We start from the raw sequence: 24209 nt of genomic DNA, 5'->3' as shown, positions 1-24209 counted from the left end.
CACAGCCTCCACCAGACTGAGTCCAGCATAACTAGATGGTGCCTGGCTACCACAACTGACTCCTCTGACAGGGACCACAATAGAGGGTCCCAGACAGAGCTAGAGAAAAGTGTAGGGCAAAATTCAAACTCACGCAAAAAAGACCAGACTTACTGGTCTGAGACTGGAGAAACCTCGAGTATAGGCCCTCAACATCCTTTTAACTCAGTACTGAAGTCACTCCTGATGTTCAACTTTCAGCCAAAGATTAGACAAGCCTATCAAACAAACAATAATACATGTAGTTCAACTATGTATATGAGATTAAATGGGCACACCAGCCCAGGGGTAAGGACGAGAAGGCAAGAGGGGACAGGAAAGCTGGACGAATGGAAATGGGAAGACCAAGGTCGGGAAGGGGAGTGTTGACTTGTTACAGGGTTGGCAACCAATGTCACAAAACAACGTGTGTATTAATTGTTTAATGAGAAACTAATTTTCTCTGTAAACTTTCACCTAAAGCACAATAAAAAAAAAAAAAGATACAACCTAATCCTGTAGATTGAGTCCTGCCTCATTAACATAACTGCTTCTAATCCTGCCTCATTAACATCATAGAGGTTAGGATTTACAACAAGTCGGATAATCACATCAGATCACAAAATAGCGGACGACCATTCGGTACTGGGAATCATGGCCTAGCCAAGTTGATATACATTTTTGGGGGACACAATTCAATCCATAACAAGTGGGAAACTAGGTTCCCCATGGTTCTTATTTTTCCTAATGATTCTGTAATTCATACAGAAAAAACTCACACCTATTCATCAAGGATGTGTTTAAATCTCATTCTCTTTAGGAAATCTTAACCTACAATCTGATTCATAGTCATTAAGTCTCCCCGTGATTTCCCAATACTTGCAGTGTCTGCATTACTCCAGGTTGGACGATTAATTGGAGGGAGAGAGACTGTAGGAAGGTAGATCAGTTAGAAGGCAGATGCAATAGATTATGGAAGAGATTCTGGGTGGGGGCTGGGGGTTGTGAGAAAAGAAAGAGGGGAGGGGCTATTGCTGAACAAGTAACTAAGTTATTGGGATCTGGGCAACTGATGTTGGGGACTGCAGCCATGATGGTGGAATTGCTAATTGGGTCCTGCCTAGCATTCCCACATGCTCAGATGAGCCCACTCCTGGTGGAAAAGACAAGGGCCAATTACATTCTCATTCCTCCAAAGCATGAGCCCCATCCTCTGAAATGGTGCTCTTCCCTCATCACCCGCCTTTCACTCCCAGCTTTTTAATTTCCTTAAAGAAAACATCAAAAATCAGATTTTGTACAAAAATATATATTTGGTTTGATAGTTATATAAAATATTCATTTCCACAATAATATTTTTAGTAATGCCTTGGAATTTAAAACAAAAAGTCTTTGCATTAATGATCCTTGCAAGGACCCTCACAACATCCCGGGGATGGAATCAGGGTTCACAGTGAGAAAACAATTTAAAGAAGATTAAGTTAAAATATCAATAACTTAAATAAGAATTACTTAAGGCATCATATTTCATATTAATAAAGTTCATATTCTAAGAGATTATAATAAAATAATATCAGAGGGCATCTAGGCAAAGGTAGAGGGAAATAAACTAGCTCTATCTTCTTCAGTTATAGAGTGAATTGTAGATTCTTGGGTTGTGGAGTAAATTGTGTATTCTTGGGTTGTGGAGTGAATTGTTGATTCTTGGGTTTTGGGCTTTGGCATCTGAGTTTTCTTGTCCAGGGATGCAATGGAATCTTGGACCCACTTCTGCTTGGGGTCGGCACAGAGGTACTTGGCCAGTTTGGTCTTGAATCTGTGGAGGAGAGATGCCAGGGTTAGATGAAGTTCCTTGGTGATTTCAGCTTAGGAGGGCAGCCCATCCTATCCCCAGGGGTTGCCATGGTAACTAGAGGAGGAGGGGACCTGGAGAAGTCACTTCAATGGGTGTCCCAGGTGAAGCCATCCTGACTTCAGGCTAAAGAAATTGGGGTGGTCTGAATAAACACCCTAGATGGGCAGTGACGTTGATGAGGAGTCACTTTTCCCCTCTTGCAGCCTCAGGGTTCTAATTGGGAATCTTTGGACTTCGGATTAGCTGGTGTAGCACTCGGACCCTACGTTTCTGAGGACTGTCCCTTGCTCCCTGAGGAAGAACTTTGGACCAACTCACATCACAGCTTCTTTGGGACACTTGCTGTTGGTGATTCTGCTATAGTTTGCCAGCCTCTGCATGGGAATCTTCCTGCCGATGAATGTGTAGCAACAGGTGACTGGGGAATTAATTGCATCTGGAAATAAAACCACAAAGAAAAAGCATTTTAGGACGGGCTAGATTCTTTTGGCCTGAAAGCAGAAAAGAGTAGTTAAGAGGAGGTAAAGGGAAGGCAAGACATTGTTGTTATTAGTTGTTTTTGAGTCAATTCTGACTCATGGCGACCCCATGTGTGCAGAATAGAACTGTGCTCCATAGGGTTTGCAAGGCTGTGACCCTTCAGAAGCAGACTGCCAGGCCTTTCTTTGAGCCACCTCTGGGTGGGTTTAAACTGCCAATTTTTCAGGTAGCTGTTGAGCACTTAGCCATCTGTGCCACCCAGGGGTATCAGAGTAGAGGTAGAAACCATTAAATTCCAAAATTCTGCTAATACCCCAGTGCTAGAATGTGATTTTGACACATTGATTCTGTCTTCTCTGCTATAAAATGGGTATAAAATGTAGATAAAGAATAGAGGGAAAGACTAGGAGGGCTAGTAAAACTAGATAACTCTTGGGAGTGTTGATAGGAGGGGCTAATAATCCAGATTATCAGGGCTAGGGAAGATGAGCTCAGGGGCCCCAGCTATGCGGCCCCTTTTGGGCTCCGAGTAATCCTACACCTGGTGGTGAGTTTCCCTGATACCCATTGCCTCTGCAAAGCCACTCTCTCTGGAAGCTGTACTGAATGAAGCTCAGTCCAGATCCTGGGTTTCTTCCTCTCCCCTCCACCCTTCTGGGAAGGTGCCGGGGCAGTAACTGCACCAAGGGTTTGCTTCTAGAGCTAGATTTGGAGTCCACAGCTGGAATTCTATTTAGGCTTTGCCTATGAGCAGCTGTGTGATCAACCTCACTTCTTGACCTCCTCTGAGTTTTCCTATCCTGAAAAAGCAGACGTTAAAGTGAGTCTCTGGGTACCCATTATGCTCTGATGGCCCATGATAACCCAGAATGGGGTGAGGTGTTTCAAAGGGAAGGAGAGGTGGCCTTACCTGGCTGAGAAAACACCTGGGAGATGAAGCTAACTGCTGTGAGGAGCAGGCAGAGGAGTGCCACAAAAACCTTCATGTTGGAGGGTGAGGAGGTGAGCTTCAGCTTCCGAGTTAGCAGCTTCTGGGTTTGTTCTCAGCCCCTCTGTTCCTCTGGCTGCTCTGCCTGTCTTTTATTGAAAGCCAAGAGGGTGGAGCAGCCAGAGGGGGCGTGGCCTAGGGCAGCATCATCCTCACTGAATGTGGGATGGAAAATCTCCTAAGCATGTGCAGCACCCCAGGGAGGTTTCCAGGAAGAAGGAGAAGGAAGCTGTGGGCATTTTTTCTATCTGCTGTGGAAACTGAAAGAAGTGGGGGAGGACGGGGTGTACATATGCCCAGGCTGACCACAGACGGGAGCTCAGTGGGTTATTCTTAGGGATTCTGCTTTCTCTGAAGTGAAACTGGAGAAAGGAAGGAAGTAAAAACACTGAGGTTACAAGGAGGAAGATGAAAGGATCTCAGGGCTTGTCCCCAGACTGCCTTCAGGCGACAGTCCAAAGGGCCTGCAAGCTGGGAAGGGGCCTTGGATGGGCTCCCAAACAGCATCTGAAATCCATGTATTCTTTAAAAATGCAAGGATGGTGACACAATCAAAGCAGAACTATAGGATGTTGTAATTGTAGAATTGAATCCTAAGAGTCATCGGACTTAAGACTTGGAAGAAGCCATATAGATCATATAGTAAAGCAAAAGACATTTTCATGTAATACTCTTACAGTGCTTACTCTGTGCCAGGAATATTCTAAGCACTTTACAAATAATAAGTCTGTAAATCTCCTAGCCCTATCTGCTAGGCATTGTTTATTCCCATTTTATAGACGAGGCAACTGAGGCACAGAGGGGCTAAGTAACCTGCCCAAGGTCTTCCAGTAAGTGGTTGAACAGAACCCAAGCAGTTTAGCACCAGAGTCTGTGGGGTCACCACTATGATATGCTTCTGGAATGAAACTTGCACAACTCCCCCATCTAGCTGCCTAGTCATATATCCTGGTCCTCTTTCTCTCCTAAGCATCCTCCAAACTAGCAGACCCCTAAAGGGGAGTCAATAAACATTCCTGGGGGTTAAGTCACTATGAGTCTGGAGCCTGTGGTTAGCACAGCAGGCAGCAGTGGGCAAGAAGTGTGGTCCCTGCTGTGGCGGCTCCTCTCCCAGCTTCCTTCTTGATCCCCAAGGAGGATGACTGAACACAGGAATGGTATTTTGGGGATTAGAAAGCCTGGCTTCATTGCGAAGCTCTGCCTTAGAAACATAGTAATAAAAACTAGAAGACCTTAGAATTCAGTTCAGTTAACTCTTTTCTTTTACGAATATAATAACTGATTCACTGAGGCATGTTAATGGCTGAGCTGAGCCTAGAATCCAGGTTTCTTGACTCTCAGCTCAGTGAACCTTCTAGCACTTTGCACTGCCTCATCCCACTGAGTCTTGGTTTACGCTTGCCTAAACGGGAATGGAAGGACCTAGTGACTTTTCTTTCTTAAAGTGTCACCGAGCTAATGTCTGTGAAACGCATGGAGCTTCTTGGAAGAAAACACTTGACAATCATTACATTTGTAATGAGAAAAGAGTTTATATTAAACAAATGACTGTGTCTAGTTCATAGTAAGTAGTCATTAATGCCCAAGGAAAGTGTTAGCTGACGTTATCAAGTGTCACCCAACTTTCCTGAGGTTGAATCTGACATTAAATAACTTGTGCAGAATCTCACAGGTATAGCAGCTAGGCCTGATCATCTACCCAAGACACTCTGACTCCAGAATCCCTGCTCCCAGGCACCAGACTTAATGTTTCATGGTGGATATTGGCTTTCTAGAAAACCCAAGAGCAGAGAATCTATGGAGAGGTTGTTCCAGACTCTTGGGTAGAATTACAAAAAGGTAGAATGAAGAGAGAACCAACCAGCACGTGCACTGCTTTGCCTGCATCTCTCAGAGTCTTAATTTTATTCTGCCCGAATTTAGCAATTTGGTATTTTTCTATTTAATGTTATTGTTATTAGTTGCTGTTGAGTCAATGCCAACACGTGATGACCCCATGAGGGCAGAATAGAACTGCTCCATAGGGTTTTCAAGGCTGTGACCTTTCGGAAACAGACCTCCAGGCCTGTCTTCCAAGGCCCCTCTGGCTGAGTCCAAACCACCTACCTTTTAGCTGGTGGTTGAGCACTTAACCATTTGTGCCACCCAAGGACTTGCTATTTAAGAGCAAAATAAGAATAAAGACATTCTTTATTATGTTAAGGAAGTGCCCTTTCATTTCTGGTTTGCTGAGAGATTCTATTATGGATGAACATTGAATTTTATTGAATGCTTTCTCTTTATCTATTGATATGATTCTTTTTTCTCATTTATTCTGTTAATACAAAATTCCTCTGTGTTGGACTCACTGCTTTGCCCATGGTGCAATCCATTCTTACTGAATGAATAAAAATCTTCCAGGAATGGGGACTGTGCAACTTCTTGAAGTCATTTCTTCCCAGACCATCTCACACTGACTTCCAAGAAGCTCTTCCTCATGTGAGTAGAAACCCCTCTCTAATCTATTCGTGTGCCGGTTCTTTGTTTCCCCTCTTCAGGTCCAGGCAGAAACAGTCCGCAAAGATGGCCTCCAGTCTTTCCTTGGATTTTCTCCAGCTTAACAGTGCTAATAGCTTTAAACTACTCTCTTTGGGTTCCATCATGTTATTGTCACTCGGAATCCTGGAATCCTTGAACCAAAGGACCTACTGAGATCGAGTATTGCAAATTCTTCTTTTTATATGAGGAAACTGTATTGCTGAGAGGGAGATGAACTGGTCCATGGTCGCTTGGAAAAGCTTCCCAGCTTTTCTGAGTGTTTGAACACATGTCTCTACTTCAGGGAGAGAGCATCATCTTTGGAAAGGGACTTGGCCACCGCAAGTGTCAGACAACACATCAAAGCTGAGAGAGTGTGTCTCAGAAGAGAAAGTCCTCTAGAAGATGATATGGTCTCCCTTCCCTTCTGTCCTGTCAAGGAGACCTGCTCTCCTAGCTAGAAGGTCAGACACATGGTGGGAGGAATGCATGGAAATTCCCGCTCTGAGGCAGTTTTGGAAGTTCCCAAATCATGATGAGAAGAACGCATTTGGCAGGAGCCTGCATTCCAAATGCTAGGCCTGGAGCCAGGAGCCTTACGTGGGGCTGTGCTGGGAACACTCAGCACAAGGCCTGTGCTGAGGGCCTGCTTGGGGGCTATAAGGGAAGGGCCCGGGGAGGGGTAATGGGAGATGAGGGTCAAGGTTTTGGTGTTCTCCAGAATCCCCAGTCCCCCTGGGACCCCTTCCCCACCAACTCACAGATGAAGAATGGAACAGTTTCTCCTGGTGAATAATCCTCTCTTCCTTCCACCCAGTGGGCTGACCCCAGCACCAGGATCTTCCACATGTATCTTTGTCATCGCCACAGACTCCCACTCAATGTCAGAGGTGACGGAAAGAGAAAGTGAAAGTGAACTTTCTAGAAAGATCAGAAGCCAGGTCCCAGCTTCTTCCCCTGTCCCACTCCCACTCCCCACTCCCACTCCCCACTCCCACTCCCCACTCCCACTCCCAAGTTACTTGCCCTTTGGTGGCTCCTACAGTTCTCTTTTCTCTCCTCTCCGTTTGGTAGCAAGGCCCCTCTTGCTTGTGCCTTTGAGTGAGACATCTAGTAGACTTTGCACCTGCCAGGTCTTTTCTAGACACCTCCTCCAGGCCTCTTCTCCAGCTTCTCCCTTCTACTGTCCTCCAAGCCAGCGATTAGCTCCAGGCAAACCAGGTCCCATTTTCCCAGGCCCCCAGCTCTGCAATCACTTCTGTTTCAAGGACTGTAAATCCATTTTTTATTCTTTTACAGAATGTCAGAAATCAATGAGACCTTTGAGATCATCTACCCGTTTCACTGATGGGGAGACTGAGGCCAAGAAAGAGATAGTTACAGGTCTGAGGTGCCATAGAAAACTAACGGCAGAGTTTGTGCTGGTTTGTTTATTTCTGGGCTCTCAGTGTGATGTCTTTTCTCATATAGTACCCTGTCTCGTTATCCTAATATTGATACATTTAGCATCTATTCTGTGCAGATCGCCATGTACAGGGACTATGAGGGAAGAGAGGTGAACCAGGCACCATGTTTGCTTTCTAGAACAGATGATAAAGTAAGTATCCATGGGAAATAGAACTCAGCTTATGAATAAAACCGAGTAGTGCTCACCCCATGATTCCAGCATCTAGACATTTCCTGTGGTCTGGTGGGGAGGACCAGTCCTAAGTCTATTTGCATGAGAGAACCAAGGATCTTTCTGGGAGAGGTGGTGCAAATTGCCTGTGGGAAGAGAGAAGAAGACCATGCAGTGGTCGGGTTGGGGGAGGAAGAGGGTGGTATCTGGGCCCGGCAGGGGGCTTGTCATGGAACAGTACCTGAGGTCTAGGGTGAGGGGGCTGCCGTGGATGAGTGGGTAGAAGCCAAGTAAGCTATTATCGCTGTGAAACACTCTAAAGTGTTGCTTGAAAGACTCTAATGGAGGGTAGCACAAGAAGGTGGGGGGGTGGAGATGGGCGTGTGCAGGTCACTTTCCTGATGTGGGGCCTGAGCAGTGTGTTAAGGTGGTCAAGGGGACCAGTGCAACATTTGAGGTATCCCTGTGGACATGCTGAACAGGGGGAGGAGTCTTCAAGAAACAGAGACCATGAAGATGAGGCGGAATGGAGACAGAAACATTCTGACAGCATTTTTAAAATTTTTTTATTTTATTGTTGTAGTTTAAGTGAAAGTTTACAATTCAAGTTAGTCTCTCATACAAAAATTTATACATACATTGTTATGTGACCCTAATTGCTCTTCCTATACTGTGACAGCAACTCCTCCTTTCCACCCCTAATTTCCCGTGTCCATTCAACCAGTTCCTGACCCTCTCTGCCTTCTCATCTCACCTCCGGCAGAAGCTGCCCATTTAGTCTCATGTGTCTCCTTGAGCTAAGGAGCACACTCTTCATGACTATCATTTTATGTCCCACAGTCCAGTCTATTCTTTGTCTGAAGAGTTGGCCTTGGGAATGGTTTTAGTTCTGGGTTGACAGAGAGTCCGGGGGCTCTGCTTTCTGGGGTTCCTCCAGTCTCAGTCAAACCATTAAGTCTGGTCTTTTTATTAGAATTTGAGTTCTGCACCCCACCTTTCTCCTACTCCATCAGAGACACTCTGTTGTGTTCCCTGTTAGGGCAGTCATTGGTGGAAGCTGGACACCATCTAGTTTTTCTGGTCTCAGGCTGATGAAGTCTCCGGTTTATGTGGCCCTTTCTGTCTCTTGGGCTACTACTTTTCTTGTGTCTTTGGTGTTCTTCATTCTCCTTTATTCCAGGTGGGTTGGGACCAGTTGATGCATCTTAGATGGCCGCTCATTACCTTTTGAGACCCCAGACACCACTCACCAAAGTAGGATGCAGAACATTTTCTTAAAAAACTTTATTATGCCAATTGACTTAGATGTCCCCTGAAAGCATGGCCCCTAGACCCCTACCCCTGCTACTCTGTCCCTCAAAGTGTTTGATTGTATTCAGGAAACTTCTTAGCTTGGTTTAGTCCAGTTGTGCTGACTTCCTCTATAGTGTGTGCTGTCCTTCCCTTCACCTAAGATGATTCTTATCTACTATCTAGTTAGTAAATAACCCTCACTCTCCCTCCCCACCTCCGTAACTGTCAAAGAGTGTTTTCTTCTGTGTTTAAACCTTTTCTTGAGTTCTTACACTAGTGGTCTTAGACAATAGTTGTCCTTCTGTGACTGAGTAAATTCACTCAGCATAATGTCCTCCAGATTCCTCCATGTTATGTTTCACCGCTTCATCATTGTTCTTTATTGTTGTGTAGTATTCCACTGTGTGGATATACCATAATTTGTTTATCCATTCATCCGTTGATGGGCACCTAGGTTGTTTCCATCTTTTTGCTATCATGAACAGTGCTGCAATGAACATGGGTGTGCATATATCTGTTTGCATGATGGTTTTTTATTTCTGTAGGATATATTCCAAGAAGTGGGATAGCTGGATCGTATGGTACTTCTATTTCTAGCTTTTTAAGGAAGCACCAAATCAATTTCCAAAGTGGTTGTACCATTTTACATTCCCACCAACAGTATGTAAGTGTTTCAGTCTTTCCACAACCTCTCCAACTTTATTATTTTGTGTTTTTGGACTAATGCTAGCCTTGTTGGGGTGAGATGATATCTCATTGTAGTTTTGATCTGCCTTTCTCTAATGGCTAGTGATAGTGAGCATTTCTTCACGTGTCTGTTAGCTGCCTGAATGTCTTCTTTGGTGAAATGACTGTTCATATCTTTGCCCATTGGGTTATTTGTCTTTTTGTTGTTGAGGTTTTGCAGTATCTTGTAGATTTTAGAGATTAGACGCTGATTGGATTTGTTGTAGCCAATATTTTTCCCCCAGTCTGTAGGTTGTCTTTTTACTCTTTTGGTGAAGTCTTTTGATGAGCATAAGCGCTTGCTTTTTAGGAGCTCCCAGTTATCTAGTTTCTCTTCTGGTGCTTGTGCATTGTTACTTATGGTTCATATTGTGTTTATGCCATGTATTAGGGCTCCTAGCGTTGTCCCTATCTTTTCTCCCATGATCTTTATCATTTTCGATTTTATATTTAGGTCTTTGATTCATTTTGAGTTCGTTTTTGTGCATAGTGTGAGGTATGGCTCTTGTTTCAGCCTTTTGTAGATGGATACCCAGTTATGCCAGCACCATTCTTTAAAGAGACTGTGTTTTGACAGTCTTTTATTCTGTCTTTTATTAATACCTGAGCAGGGTCATCCCAGGGAAACTCAAGTAATACATAAAAGTAAACGTACTAACCAGAGGGGTACAGAGTGATGAAAGCCCCAGCTAAGGGGCTCAGGGAAGGCTTCTTGGTGGTGCATGTAAGATGAGCTTGTGAGTTGGGCAGGTTCTGAACCTCAGGTCATTATTGAGTTGTGGGGAGAGGGGCACATTTTGGAGCAAACTTATAGAGACTGCAAACATGAATGACTTATGCATCACAGATTCTGATACAGTAGGTCTAGGGTGGGGCCTGAAGCCCTTCATTTCTAAATAGCTTTCAGGTGATATTGGTGATGCTGATGCTGATTCTACTTGTCCACGGCTCTGTTGTTTTTGTTAGCTGCAGTCAAGTCGGCCCCTTACTCATGGCGACCTTATGCACAGCGGAACAGAATGAAATGCTTCCGGGTCCTGCGCCATCCCCATGGTCAGTTACAGATAGGACTGTTGTGCTCCATAGCGTTTTCATTGGCTGATTTTTGGAAGTAGATCACCAGGCCTTTCTTCCTAGTCCATCTTGGTCTGAAAGCTCCCCTGATACCTTTTCAGGATCATAGCAACACACAAGCCTCCACTGACAGACAGGTGGTAGCTGTGCCTGAAGTGTGTTGGCTGGGAATTGAACCCAGGTCTTCCACATGGAAGGCAAGAATTCTACCATTGGACCACCACTGCCCCCACAGCTCTATTAGAACAACCTTAAAAGAGCTCAGAGTGAGAAATGCTGGTCAGGTGTGGGAGACATTGAGCATTCGTTTTATCTCCATAGGGTTCTTTTCTGTGGCTCCTGGGTAGGCTTCTAGAACCACCTGGAGTTGTCTTCCACATTTATGTGATACACATATTTCTGGAGAGAGGACTCATAGCTTTCATCAAATTAGCCAAGGCATTTATGGTCCCCCAGTAGTTAAGTACCATTGGACCTTTCAGAAATAGAGAGATCTGGCTGCAACCTCAGGCCTGCTGAATCATAATCTATCTACCTATCTATCTATCTATCTGTCTGTCTATCTATCTATTTTTTTTTTAATGTAAAGCTGTATTTTTCTAAAAAGTCCCCTGACCCAGATGATTGCCATTCTGGGTTGAGGACTCCTAAGCTAACTTGGTACACATTTGTTGAAGGAATGAAAATTTATTGAGAAAAATGAGGTGATGTATAGGAAATATTAAACTGAAGCATGAATTACTTGGTGAGAATCTCTTAAAACTATTGTGTGAGCTCCTAGATCTGGCAATTTGATGGGGCACAGGTTGAGAGGAAGGATCCCTGGTGGTGCAACTGTTAAGTGCTGGCTGCTGACTGAAAGGTTGGTGGTTCGAACATACCCAGTGGCTCCTCGGAGAAAGAGACCTGACAATCCGCTCTGCAGCCTAGCAAACCCTACCTATGGGACAGTTCTACTCGTCACACCTGTTGCTATGAGTTGCAATTGATTCAATGGCCGCTAACAACAAGCTAAAGTGTAAGGCATATGAAATAAGGGCAGCACTGGCTGGGCTGGGGAATGTTAATAGGAATAAGGCATAGGCAGAAAAGAGAAAAAGAAAGATGGGGAGAGGGAAAGAGTACAAGAAGAAGGGGGAGAAAGACGAGACAACCTGGAATAGCTCAACACTAGGGCCAGAGACATGGCCTTGCCCCTATCTGGCTGTGTGGCCTTGAGCAAGTCATTTGACCTCTCTGGGCCTCTTCTGCAAAAGGTGATTCGTAACATAGCTATTTCTAACATTGTCATGAGACTTGTATGAAGTAATAACCCAAAGGTGCTTTGTAAGCAATGTATAAAGAGCTATGTCACTCTAAGGGTGAGTGAGCCATAGTCTCAGGGCACACAACCAGTCCCAGGCAGCATATTTGTATACTCCTGACCCCCAGCCCAAGCCTCCACTCTTACCTCCTGTTATGTAAATGTATTGGGCAGTTTTATTATATACTCAGTGAGGTTTAGATTCCCTAAGCTTTTTTCATCCCTGTTCTCCCTTCTGTCTATGGACAGAGGGCACCTTGAGGGACTGACAAAAAACCAAGGGTCCAAGAGGGCAGCACCAGAATAAAATTCAGGCCTCAGCTCCTCATATGGCAGTCGGCTCTCACTGGAGGTTCACATCCTGTAGGAGGCCCATAAGATCCTGCACAAGCAGGCCTTTGTCTGCTTCATTCCTTCATATTACCCCCAGCCTCACCCTCTGCTTCTAGAACTTTCCATAGTTCATCCCACCTCAAGGCCTTTGCTTATGCTGGATCTCAGCACCTGGTATAGTGCCTTTCATATAGTAGGTTTTCAGTAAATACTGTTTGAATCAATTATTAACAATAAAGAATCTCAGAGCTTTCCCCTCATGTTTGAATTGTAGGATGACTTAATATCAGAGAAGCAAATTAGGAGAGGAGCAAGACTTTTGGTTTCCTGTTTCCCACTTCTCCTATTATGGGAAGAGTTAGTGGTAGGGATGGGGGGCAATGGGAAAGGGGAGCCACTAGAAGAGGGGGTGACTTTCAGGGGCCACATGGGTCCTTCTTTGAGGATGATCTGTCTCCCTCTTGGTTGCACAATGTTGCAGGCTGAAAAAGGGAAACTTCAGCTGCCAAAAAAAGCTCCTTTGTTAACAGTTTCAGTTGGCTAGCCACTGGAGCCCCAGATTGCAAAGCACTACCCCATTCAAAAGCTCCTCCTGCCTTTACCGTAAATTAAAGTTTGGAAAGAGAGCCTGAGACACAATGCAGATGGTGTTTGTCTAGTGAAGGCGGAGGTGGAGGAAATGATTTTACAAAGCACACACATCTCTTCTGACTTAAATGCAAAGACATAAAAACAAAGCACTGCCAAATAATTCAACTCTGCAACTTACTTATTGCTCAGAAATTGTCATGGATTGAATTGTGCCCCCCAGAATACCTGTCAGCTTGGCTGGGTCATGATTCCCAGTATTGTATAATTGTGTACCATTTGTGTAATCTGATGTGATTTCCTTATGTGTTGTAAATTCAATCACTATGATCTAACAAAATGAATTAGCAGCAGTTATACTGATGAGGTATACAAGATTGGATAGTGTCTTAAGCCAATCTCTTTTGAGATATAAAAGAGAGAACTGAGCAGAGACACATGGGAACCTCAAACCACCAAGAAAGCAATGCCAGGCACAGAGCCCATCCTTTGGACCTGAGGTTCTTGCTCAGGGAAGCTCCCAGACCAAGGGAAGACTGATGCATCACAAGGACCTTCCTCCAGAGCTGATAGAGAGACAGGGTCTTCTCCTGGAGCTGATGCCCTGAATTTGGCCTTGTAGCCTACTTGACTGTGAGAGAATAAAGTTCTCTTTGTTAAAGACATCCACTCGTGGTATTTTTGTTATAGCAGCACTAGATGACTAAGACAAAAATATAGTCAGGGTAATGAGAGAAAAATTTATATGCATATTGTTCTCCTTGGAGTTGTTTATAATGGGGTGGAAACAACAGGCATATAGGTGTTAGACACCTGTGAGGGCAGGGGCCTTTGTCTGCCTTGTTCACTCCTCCATCTCTAGTGTTAGCACCTAGCACTACCAGTCCAGGTGCCGTGGAGTTGACCTTAACTCACGGCAACTCCATGTGTGTCAGAGTAGAAGTGTGCTCCATAGGGTTTTCAATGGCTGCTTTTTCAGAACTAGATCACCAGGTGATCTAGTTTTTTTCAGAACTAGATCTTCCAAAGTGCCTCTGGGTGGACTCAAACCTCCAACCTTTCACTTAACAGCCAAGCGTGTTAACTGTTTCCACAATCCAAGGACTCCTGTACCTAGGACTAGGTGTTCAATAAATATTTTTTAATGACTGAATTATGGAAAAAATCAGAGCTGGAAGGTGCCGTAGAAATCCTAGGTTTGAAAATACCTGCTCTGCTTAATTTAAAATGGGGAAAATAAAGTTGCCCCGGATAATAGACAGTGTTCGTGTTGGTGCTGAGATGCAGGTCTTTGTACTCCTAAATCCATGCAGACAAACTCTGTGCGTGTGAGTGTGAGTGTGTGTGTGTGTATATGTGTATGTGTGTGTTGGAAGTAAGTGCCTGGAGACACGGATCTTAACTTTTCTCAGTAAAAATCTGCCAGCTGCTTTTTTGTGTAGGGGAAACACCTCTTTGTTTGGAGAAACTTACTGAGGCAGTACAGGTAGGTAGTCATTGCAAGTAAGCACTCATTGTCCTGAAGGAAAGGTGGAGGAGGACCTTTGGTAACCACAAAGAGCAATTGTCCCTCCTAACACCCCTTGCAATGCAGAGCTGGAGGCAAGAGAGGAAACGGACGCATTTGCTGAAGGACAAGAGGCCTCCTAAGAGGAGAACTGAGGTCCTGTTCTTTTGAGTCTAGAATGATTAGACACTGTCTGAGAGACTGAGGAGGTTTCCCCTGGATTTGTGGCCTGAGTTCAATGCCAAGGTTGAGAAGTCAGTGGGTGAGGGTTGGTTTCAACACGGTAAGAGCTGAGACTGATTTTCTAACCCTGCCTCATTGATTCAGTAGTCATGCTTGGAAAGCAATGGCCAAATCTGCAAGTATAAACTGAAGACACTACAGACTTGGGAGCCCAGGAGAGAGGCGCCACAGTGGCTGTGGCTGGAGAGGACACCATTAGAGCAAGGGATAAGAATAACTGGATGGTATGGGGCCTGCTATCCACAGTTACCTGTAGGGGCAGTGTCAGAGCAATAGCAGCCAAGACCCCTGGCCACTGATTGGGTGGGTCACATTGTCCAGTTCTCACTTTGCTTGAAATTGAGCAGCAGGACATATCTGAATAGCTCTCCAACATTTTGGGCACTGTAAGGAAGTTAAGCGGGGGAAGTTTAGGGATGAACTACTAGATTTCCTCCTAATGTGGACAAGTTGGAGTTCTAGTGTTTAATTGAACAAAGTAAAAGAGATGCGAACCATTTGTACCCTGATATGACAGACCACTCCTCTGTCAGTTTGTCCTACCGTGGTGGCTGGTGTGTTGCTGTGATGCTGGAAACTATGCCACCAGTATTTCAAATACCAGCAGGGTCACCCATGGTAGACGGGTTTCAGCTGAGCTTCTAGACTAAGACTAGGAAGAAGGATCTGGCAAGTTACTTCTAAAAAGACTGGCTAGTGAAAACCTTATGCACAGCAGCAGAACATTGTCTGATATAATGCCAGAAGATGAGCCCCTCTGGTTGGAAGGCACTCAGAAGATGACTGGGGAGGAGCTGCTTCCTCAAAGTAGAGTCGACCTTAATGACATGGATGGAGTAAAACTTTCAGGACCTTCATCTGCTGATGTGACACAACTCAAAATGAGAAGAAACAGCTGCAAACATCCATTAATAATAGGAACGTGGAATGTACGAAGTATGAATCTAAGAAAACTGGAAATCATCAAAAATGAAATGGAATGCATAAACATCGATGTCTTAGGCATTAGTGAGCTAAAATGGACTGTTATTGGCCAATTTGAAACAGACAGTCATATGATCTACTATGCTGTGAATGACAACTTGAAGAGGAATGACGTTGCATTCATTGTCAAGAAGAACATTTCAAGATCTATCCTGAAGTACAATGCTGCCAGTAATAGGATATTATCCATACACCTACAAGGAAAACCAGTGAATATGACTATTATTCAAATTTATGCACCAACCAGTAAGGTCAAAGATGAAGAAATTGAAGATTTTTACCAACTTCTGCAGTCTGAAATTGATCAAACATGCAACCAGGATGCATTGATAATTACTGGTGATTGGAATTCAAAAGTTAGAAACAAAGAAGGATCGGTACTTGGAAAATATAGCCTTGGTGATAGAAACAGTGCCAGAGACTGGATGATAGAATTTTGCAAGACCAATGACCAATTCATTGGAAATATCTTTTTTCCAACAACATAAACGGTGACTATACATGTGGACCCTGCCTGAGGGAATACACAGGAATCAGATAGACTACATCTGTGGAAAGAGATGAGGGAGAAGCTCAATATCAGCAGTCAGAACAAGGCCAGGGGCCAACTGCAGAACAGACCGTCAATTGCTCATACACAAGGTCAAGCTGAAGCTGAAGAAAATTAAAATAAGTCCACAGGAGCCAAAGTACAACCTTGAGTATATCCCACCAACGTTTTGATTAGCAGCTGAGCGTGTACCCATTTCGCTACCAAGTGCTGGGATTTAAATCCAGATATTCTCACTCCAAGCCAGTCTTCTTTATACTCCAGTAGGCTAATATTGGAGTATTTCCTCTTTGAAATCCAGTCTTTTCATTCTGTTGGTTATTTTTCTTTCCTTTCATCCTAACCTTTGCCTCTTATGATGGTCAGTGTCTGCTCTATAAATGGCAGACTTGGTAAGGAGATGAAAGTCTAAGCAAAGGAGAAGATTAGGAACGTAAATTAATCAATAGGGAAGTTCTCCCACTTCCTCTGGGTTTCTCTTCAAATGAATTAATCACCACTTCATCTAAGCCCCTGCCCATGGCCACTCTTTGGACTTTGTCATCTCCCTGAACTTCTCCATTTCATAAATGCAATTTAGAAATCCATTTCTTTGACCATGGCCTTCTACTTCCTTCCCCTTCAGCTCCTCCATATTGACTGAATCAGCTCCTCCAGGGCCCTCTACCCCCACCTGGTTTCCTTTCCCTCCCAGCCCAGCCTGGTGTTGGTCGCACTCCCACCAGCTTTCTCTCATCTCTGTAATTGTGTTTCCTTACCTGCCGGTGGAGTCCCTGGATGGTGCGAAGAGTTAATGCACTGGGATGCTAACCAAAACGTTGGAGGTTCGAGTTCATCTAGAGATGCCTTGGAAGAAAGGTCTGGCAATCTAGTTCTGAAAAATCAGCCATTGAAAACCCTATGAAGTTCAGTCCTATTCTGACTCACATGAGGTCACCACGAGTTAGAATTAACTCTATGGCAACTGTTTTGTTTTTTTAACCTGCCAGTGCCCAAACTTTTACCATTTGATCCTCCCCTGTGTTCCTAACCACTCCCAGGCTGTCGGACTCTGCTGGAAGACCTCAGTATCCTTGGTGACTAGAGGTTCTACAGATGCAAGGTTCCTGGACCCAGCAGACTCCTATGTGCTGTTTGCAATCTCCAGTTATTTCTTTCTGCCATACTCCATAGTGCACTCCAGACCTTCACCTTTCCCCTTCTGTCTCTTACTCCAGTGTTGGCCTTCTGCGCTCTCAGGAGACAGCATACTTCCCAGTAAAAACAGAGACTGTGAGATATGAACCCCTTCAATGTCCACCCTCATGCCCATATGAAAACTTAATTCCATCTTCACACATTATTACATCTCTTCCCTTCCACCTCCGAAGAGCCTTGCTGAGGGTCACTGCTCAGTCTGTACCCTTGGTCCCATCTCCTGCAGCCTTTTCCAGAACCTGTCCCTCTCCATCAATTCTGTCTTTTTTATCTCCCTCTTCCCACCCTTTCCTTCTTCCAATCAACAAGCTCAAGTCTTCTTCATTGTTAAAACAATACATTACTCATAACCCCATCTTCCCTCAAGGTACTCCCTTCTTACTCTTTCTCTTCATGGGAAAAATTATTGAATAATCGCTCTCTACTTGTGGTCTCTACTTTCTTACCTTCAATTAATTCCTTAACCTATTGCCATTTACCTTCCACATCCATCGCTCAACTGACATTCTTGTGAAGGAGATCATCAGTGACACATGCATTACCTAATAAAAGGAGTTCTTCATAGCTCTGATCAAACTTAAAATCATTGCCAATTTAACACTGTTTACCATTCTTTCAGAAGCTCTCCCCACTTTCGTGTCTGGAGCTGTGCTCTCTTCTGGTATTATCTCTGCCTCTTCTTTCTATGTTATTTTCATTGTTTGCTCTGTTTCTCTCTGTCTGTCTGTCTGTCTGTACACATGTCTATCTACCTGTTTACCTACCTAACTTTAGCTCATTCTATCTGTCTGTCTGTCTGCCTACCTGCCTGCCTGTCTGTCTGTCTGTCTGCCTGTTTGCTGTCTGTCTACCTACCTAACTCTAGTTTGCTCTATCTACCTATCTGTCTGTCTGTCTGTATGTACGTATGTCTATCTGCCTGTTTACCTACCTAACTTTAGCTCATTCTATCTATCTGTCTGTCTGTCTGCCTGCCTGCCTGTCTGTCTGTCTCTATATCCTGTTGGTTCTGTTTCCCTGGAGAACACTGACTACTACAATAGTTTGACGTGATTTCCTGCCAAGGGAAGCTCTGTAATCCAGTCCATCCTTTGCACTGATGGCAGATTTATCTGTTCAAAACCACCAGTCCAATCTGCTTAAAATGCATCAACAGCTCTCCATATCTACTTGAGGGAGCCCAACTCCTTACTGTGGTCATCAAGAAGCCCAACCTGGGCCCAGCATCCCTTTTAGGTCACGTCTTACTCATCACTCCTTTCAATGCCTTATGTTGTGTACCAATTTTCTCATCTTTCCCAAAATATGGCCCTTGCACACATTATTGCCTTTGCCTGAAAAGGGAGCTGGGCTTTCTCTGAGAAGTCTTTCTAGACTCCCTTAGACACACAGTCCTTTGTGTTCCCTTAACATATTACACTTCCCTTCATTATACCACTTGACCATACCCTGTATGTTAAAGGTTATTTACATGTCTGTCTTCACCACACTACACGCTAGGCTAGGCAGGACATGCCTATTCATCATTAAATCTATCCCAGCACCTAGGATAGGGCCTAGCATTAGTTCATTCATTCATCCACCATCCATTTACTTATTAATTTAACAAATAATAATTAAGTGCCTAGCCTCTTTGGGCAAGTACTATGTACTAGGCACATGTTTGCTGAATGAATGAATTGAGAGTTTGGGGATCGTTAGATCTCAGCTAAATAAAATAGCCAACAACTGAAAATAACCATTGTGTTTTGACTGGATCTAAGGCACACTGGGCATCTATCCAGCAAACTCACTGCTCCCACTGAGTCACTGCATGATCTTGGCTGAGTGGTTGGCTGTTGGCAGCCTTCATATACAGAAGGGAAAGGATGAATCTTTGAATCTCTTTATAATTCAAAGATTTGATTGTTCCATGATTTGCTCATTTCCAAGGCAGCTGCAAGGGAAGGAAATATCCCAGTTCTGGAGATTCCTCATTGAATCAGACATTAGGATTTATGCCCATGGACGAAGCATTTGACATCATTTCACTTCATCCCTGTAATAACCCTGTAAGATAGGCAGGACAGGGACTAATTTGCCATTTTACGGAGAAGTCAAATGACCTGCCCAATGTCATACTGCAAGAAGGTGGCAGAGCAAGGATTGGAATGTCAGGCTTCTGAATCTAAGACCAGCCCAGTTGGACTCTACAATACTGCTTTTCCACGCATCTTAGTAAGGAAGTGGGTCTGGACACCCAGATTTGAAATCCAGTGTGGTTCGCAAAAGTCTGCATACATCTCAACCAAAACCGCATCCTCCTCGTTCCAGTTTCTTGGATGTGTTTTGCAATGTAATTCTTCTTATCTTTGCAGCTTTGGGTCCAACATCAAGACTTTGGTTCCCTTTTTGGTCACCAGTTTCTGTTGCTCATTTTTTCTTACAGTTATTTTCCCAGTTCTCTATTTTTCTTTCTTTTGTTTTATTTGTATCTCCTTGGGACTTGCCATCAGCCAGCTGGCAGTTTTGGTTACATCAGACATCCCAATTTGGGGGATGATGCAGATTTTTCCAGAAGTGATATTATTTTCCAGGCCTTCTAGGAATAAAAAAAAAAATCTGGACGTTCCCTCTTTCCCACCCCTATTATTTGTACCTTGCAAAACAAACTGTTCTCCCACCCCACTAGAAGTGCTGGGTTCTTACATTGGCTCTTGGGGAAATCAACAGTCAGCTGTCACTCTGGCCCCTCATCCTTTGCTTGTGGCCTTATCTGCAAGCCTACCAGAGCTCGGGGTTACCAACATGCTGAAAGCTAAGAGACAATCTTTCTGACAGTGGGTGCACCTACCAGGTAAGAGGATTGGCCGCCATGAGCAATGCATGTCTAGGTTGAGAATTGGAAGGCACCAAAGAAATCATGGCACCAAAGCTTATTTTGCAGACCTAGAATTCTGAAGCACGGAGAAAGAAGTGACTCACCCAAGGTCACACAGCAAGTTAGTGACCAGGGCATGGCCTGGAACTCAGGTCTCTGATTCCTTGTTGGGGCAGGGTCTTTCCTTTACCACAAGGTACTTGGAGCATCAGGGACCGATGGTAAGTGATTTGCAGAATCTCTGGCCATGGATTCTGGATAAATTTCTTGTAATTAGTCTTATTTCTTACCTTTAACCCTTGAAGAAATCGCTTGGCATGGTCACATGCTGGTGCAAAAGCTTTTATAGACATGACTTCAGCCATTGGAGGTACTAATGAGGGAAACTGAGGCATGGACATGTTAACCATTGGTCATTCACATGCCTGTCCCAAAGGTGTAGGAGCACCTGCCTGTGCTCACAAGGTGGAGAACTTGCTAAGGCCACCAAACAATCTGTCCCCAAAGAATAGCAATCTATTGTCCATTATAACAATTATAATTCCTAAGACGTATGTTTCACTTAACAGTTGATCAAGCTCATTTGGAAATATTCTCTCATTATTTTGGTCCCTATAACAGTTTGTCTAATAGGTACTCTATTTTCTCATTTTATAATTGAGGAACTAAGCCTCAGAGAAGTTAAACACCTTGGCCAGGGCCATGCAGTTAGAAAATCACAGATCCGAGGCTTCTAATTTGGGCCTTTTTTCCCCCACTGTATCACTCTCATACAGAACTCACAATAATTAAACTTATCTGTAAAGAAACACTACAGATTTACCTCTTTAAATCTTTAATCTCTAACTCTTTAAATCTTCAACAGCCTTCCCTCTATAGATCATCACAGTAACGTTGGGAAGTCACCCTCATTTTTCAAAAGAGGAAATTGAAGTTCAGGTCATGCACTGATTAAGTGGCTGAGCTGGACCACAAATTTAGGACACCTTCTATCGCCCCTATCCACTGCATCTCATGCCCAGACCCTCTGCCCCATGGGAGGAAACCCCAACTGTGCCCGAACGAGCTCTGCAAGCAGATGGCCAAGGCCAGGACAGGGCCAGGCCCCTACTTCCTGCCCAAAGCTCTCTCTCTTCACTGATTCCAGTGAGGACCTCCCTGGGAGAAGGAGGGGGCTTTCTATTCGGACCAAATCAAAGTTTTCTGTCAGCCTCACATTGTTCAGGGCCTCCACTTTCCTTAGTAAAGATAAGACAAGTGATAGCCAATGTTGATTAGACAGCACTGACACCTTGAGGATGATTGTATTCATTCATTCATTCTCCCACCCATGCTTCAACAAAGCTTTATCAAGGATCTATTCTGTGCAAGCCATGGCTTCATCCTCCCTGAAGGTGTTTGAGATACTGAGATTAATAAAGCATGGTTCATGCCTTCAAGGAGCTGACTTTGATTTAGCAGATTGAATAGAAAACTGTAAATCATCTGGAGTCTTCCATCTACCTTATATTCCAAGTCTAGCCCCTCCTCACTAGCCACCCTACTTGGCATTACTCTTCTTTGGATTCTTAAAATCCTTCCTCTGGATACGAGAAGGCTTCTAGCTGGGCTCCCTGTCTACAGTCTCACCTGTCTAATCCATCCTCCCCCTGCTGCCAAGTAAGTCTGAAATGCCAATCTGATTGTGTCCCCTTTCTGCTTAGAACGCTTCAGTGACTCCCCTCTGTCCTCAGGATAAGCTCCAGATTCCTCACCATGTCCGTGTCGACATGACTCTATTACAGCCTGATCCCTGCCTCCGTCTCCAGCCTCAACTCTTCTCTCTGCCCCCAGGCACCCTGCTCCAGAAAGGCCACAGGGTCCCCTACGCCTTCTTCCTTCATCAAAAGCATACTCTGGGCTTTTGCACAAACTGCTTCATTTTCCTGGAGGATCTAACCGCTCTTCTTTACCAGGCCGCCTTCTACTCATCCTGCAAAATTCAGCTTAGAGGTCTTCTCCTCCTGGAAACCAAGACTGGAAGAGATATCCTTTGACTACATTTCTACAGCATCGATGTTTGCCCCAAGTAAGTGTTTTATTTACTCTACTGCAGTTGTTGGTCTTGCTAGTCTCCTCTCATTTACCTGTGACTTTCTGGAAGCCTACCACATAGATAATGCCTGGCCCCAAAAGGGAAACCCTGGCGGCGCAGTGGTTAAGTGCTACAACTGCTAACCAAAAAGTCTGTGGTTCGAATCCACCAGGTGCTCCTTGGAAACTCTGTAGGGCAGTTCTACTCTGTCCTATAGGGTTGCTATGAGTTGGAATCAACTCGATGGCAATGGAGTGGGGCCCAAAAAGGTGCTTAATAACATTCTGTTGAGTGAACACAGGAGAAATTCTAAAGGGACAAGCTGTTCACCCTCTTGGCTTCAAAGCACCATGCAAAATGCAGCGAATTTGGTCCATCCTCATGGGTGGCCCAAGCTCACCAAGAAGGAATGTGTTTGGCTTTTTGGAGAACAAAAGGGGCCACTTCAAAGCCCACAGATGCTGTGAAATATAGAATCAACTGTTAGTCATTTCGTGACTGGGAAAGTCCATGTGCTGTTGCCTTTCCGTGTAAAATCAGGCTTTGGCTGAGTTTTAAGAAATAAATAATAAGCCATCTGATCTTTCTCTTTTACTAGCCAAAGTTTCTTTCTGCTCCATGGTCAGGGTTCCAGATCATAATCTTTCTGGTCTCCCCACTTAGGGGTAAACTGACAAAGCTGGCACTGAGTGAACTGGAGGGCTGGCCCTGACCCGGATGCCTTGCTGGAACCGGGTTTCAAGCATCTGCTAACTTTAAAGTTTCTTGGAATCCACAGAGAACTACTAAACCTCTCAATTAGCTTTCTCTGCTGTTACCAGCCATGGCTCTATCCTCCCTGCAGAAAAATGCTGGTGCTCAGACTAGAGGGAATGACAGTTTTCATCAGACCTACCATTTTCAAGAACCTACAGTAGGTAAGACATTTCTACTGGGAACTTGACCTATTAATTCACGATAATTGTTGTGAAGCTACCACGGGACAGATACTGGGTTCACATTACTCACTCAGCAGGCATGGTTCCTACCTCACTGAGGCTCATTTTTGGTTCTTCCACTCGTTTCATGAGCTAAGAGAGATAACCCACCCCTACAGATAAGAAAACTGAGGTATGGGGAGGTGAGGCAACTTGTGCAAAGTCGTACAATCAATTGAAATCAGAACTGAAATTAGAATCTAGGGCTTCTGGCTTCTATTTGTGTGGTCTTTCTATGACACAATTTGAGTAAGTGACAACTCCTGACCTGGTCATCTAGCCTTCTGACATGGGTGCAGACCATTCTGGGTGCCATCATCCTGACTTAGACATGTCACATTCACAGCAGAAGCCACTGGTCACCATATCCCAAGGCCGAAATCAAACCAAACCTGTTGCTGTCGTGTCAATTCTGACTCATAGTGACCCTATAAGATAGAGTAGAACTTCCCCATAGGGATTCCAAGGAGCACCTGGTGGATTCGAACTGCTGCCCTTTTGGTTAGCAGCCATAGCTCTTAACCACTACGCCACCAGGGTTTCCATCCCAAGGCCAGTGCCCCTTATATGCTGCATCTACCTCCACTTAGCCCAGGCCGCACCTGACTGATGAGTCCAGACCTCACCAGCCAACCAGTAACTGCAGAGATTTTGCCTGCCAAGGCTCCCAAACTCATGTCCCAGAGCCCCCAACTTGGTGCTGGACGGGGCTCCCTGTCCAGCAATTTTTGGTCTCTTAGTCTTTTTTTTCTTAAACATATCTATTTGCAGAATGAATGAATGGACAGAGAAAAAAGGAGTTTATCCTATGAGTACATGACAGTCTTGGAGCTGAGATCTGAGGGGACATCAAGACCCAGAGGGGCTGGAATCCTCACTATCATGGCATGTCTTCCAGCTTAAGCACTTTCCCAATTTTGGCATTCCACCTTTGTGATTTTTGACAAGTCTAAGTAACACCATCCTATTACATACTTAATGGTTTTCTTTAAAAATATTCATTTTATAAAAAATAAATTTTATT

General features: G+C 44.4%; 1 protein-coding gene across 1 annotated transcript; it reads right to left on the bottom strand.

Moving 5' to 3' along the window:
* Window positions 1-1602: 1602 nt before the first annotated feature.
* On the bottom strand, window positions 1603-3360 carry LOC101358871 (C-C motif chemokine 2). The gene is made up of 3 exons (XM_012558132.2): window positions 3264-3360; window positions 2192-2309; window positions 1603-1834 (listed from the first exon to the last, which is right to left on the bottom strand). The coding sequence occupies exons 1-3, from the start codon at window positions 3337-3339 to the stop codon at window positions 1603-1605; spliced, it is 426 nt and encodes a 141-aa protein (XP_012413586.1). The 5' UTR covers window positions 3340-3360.
* Between the last annotated feature and the right edge of the window lie 20849 nt (window positions 3361-24209).

This window comes from Trichechus manatus, unplaced genomic scaffold (assembly GCF_000243295.1).
Source record: "Trichechus manatus latirostris isolate Lorelei unplaced genomic scaffold, TriManLat1.0 scaffold00138, whole genome shotgun sequence".
NCBI classification, from domain to species: Eukaryota; Metazoa; Chordata; class Mammalia; order Sirenia; family Trichechidae; genus Trichechus; species Trichechus manatus.
Note: the sequence above shows the minus strand (reverse complement) of the source record. Positions and strands in the feature narration are given on the sequence as shown.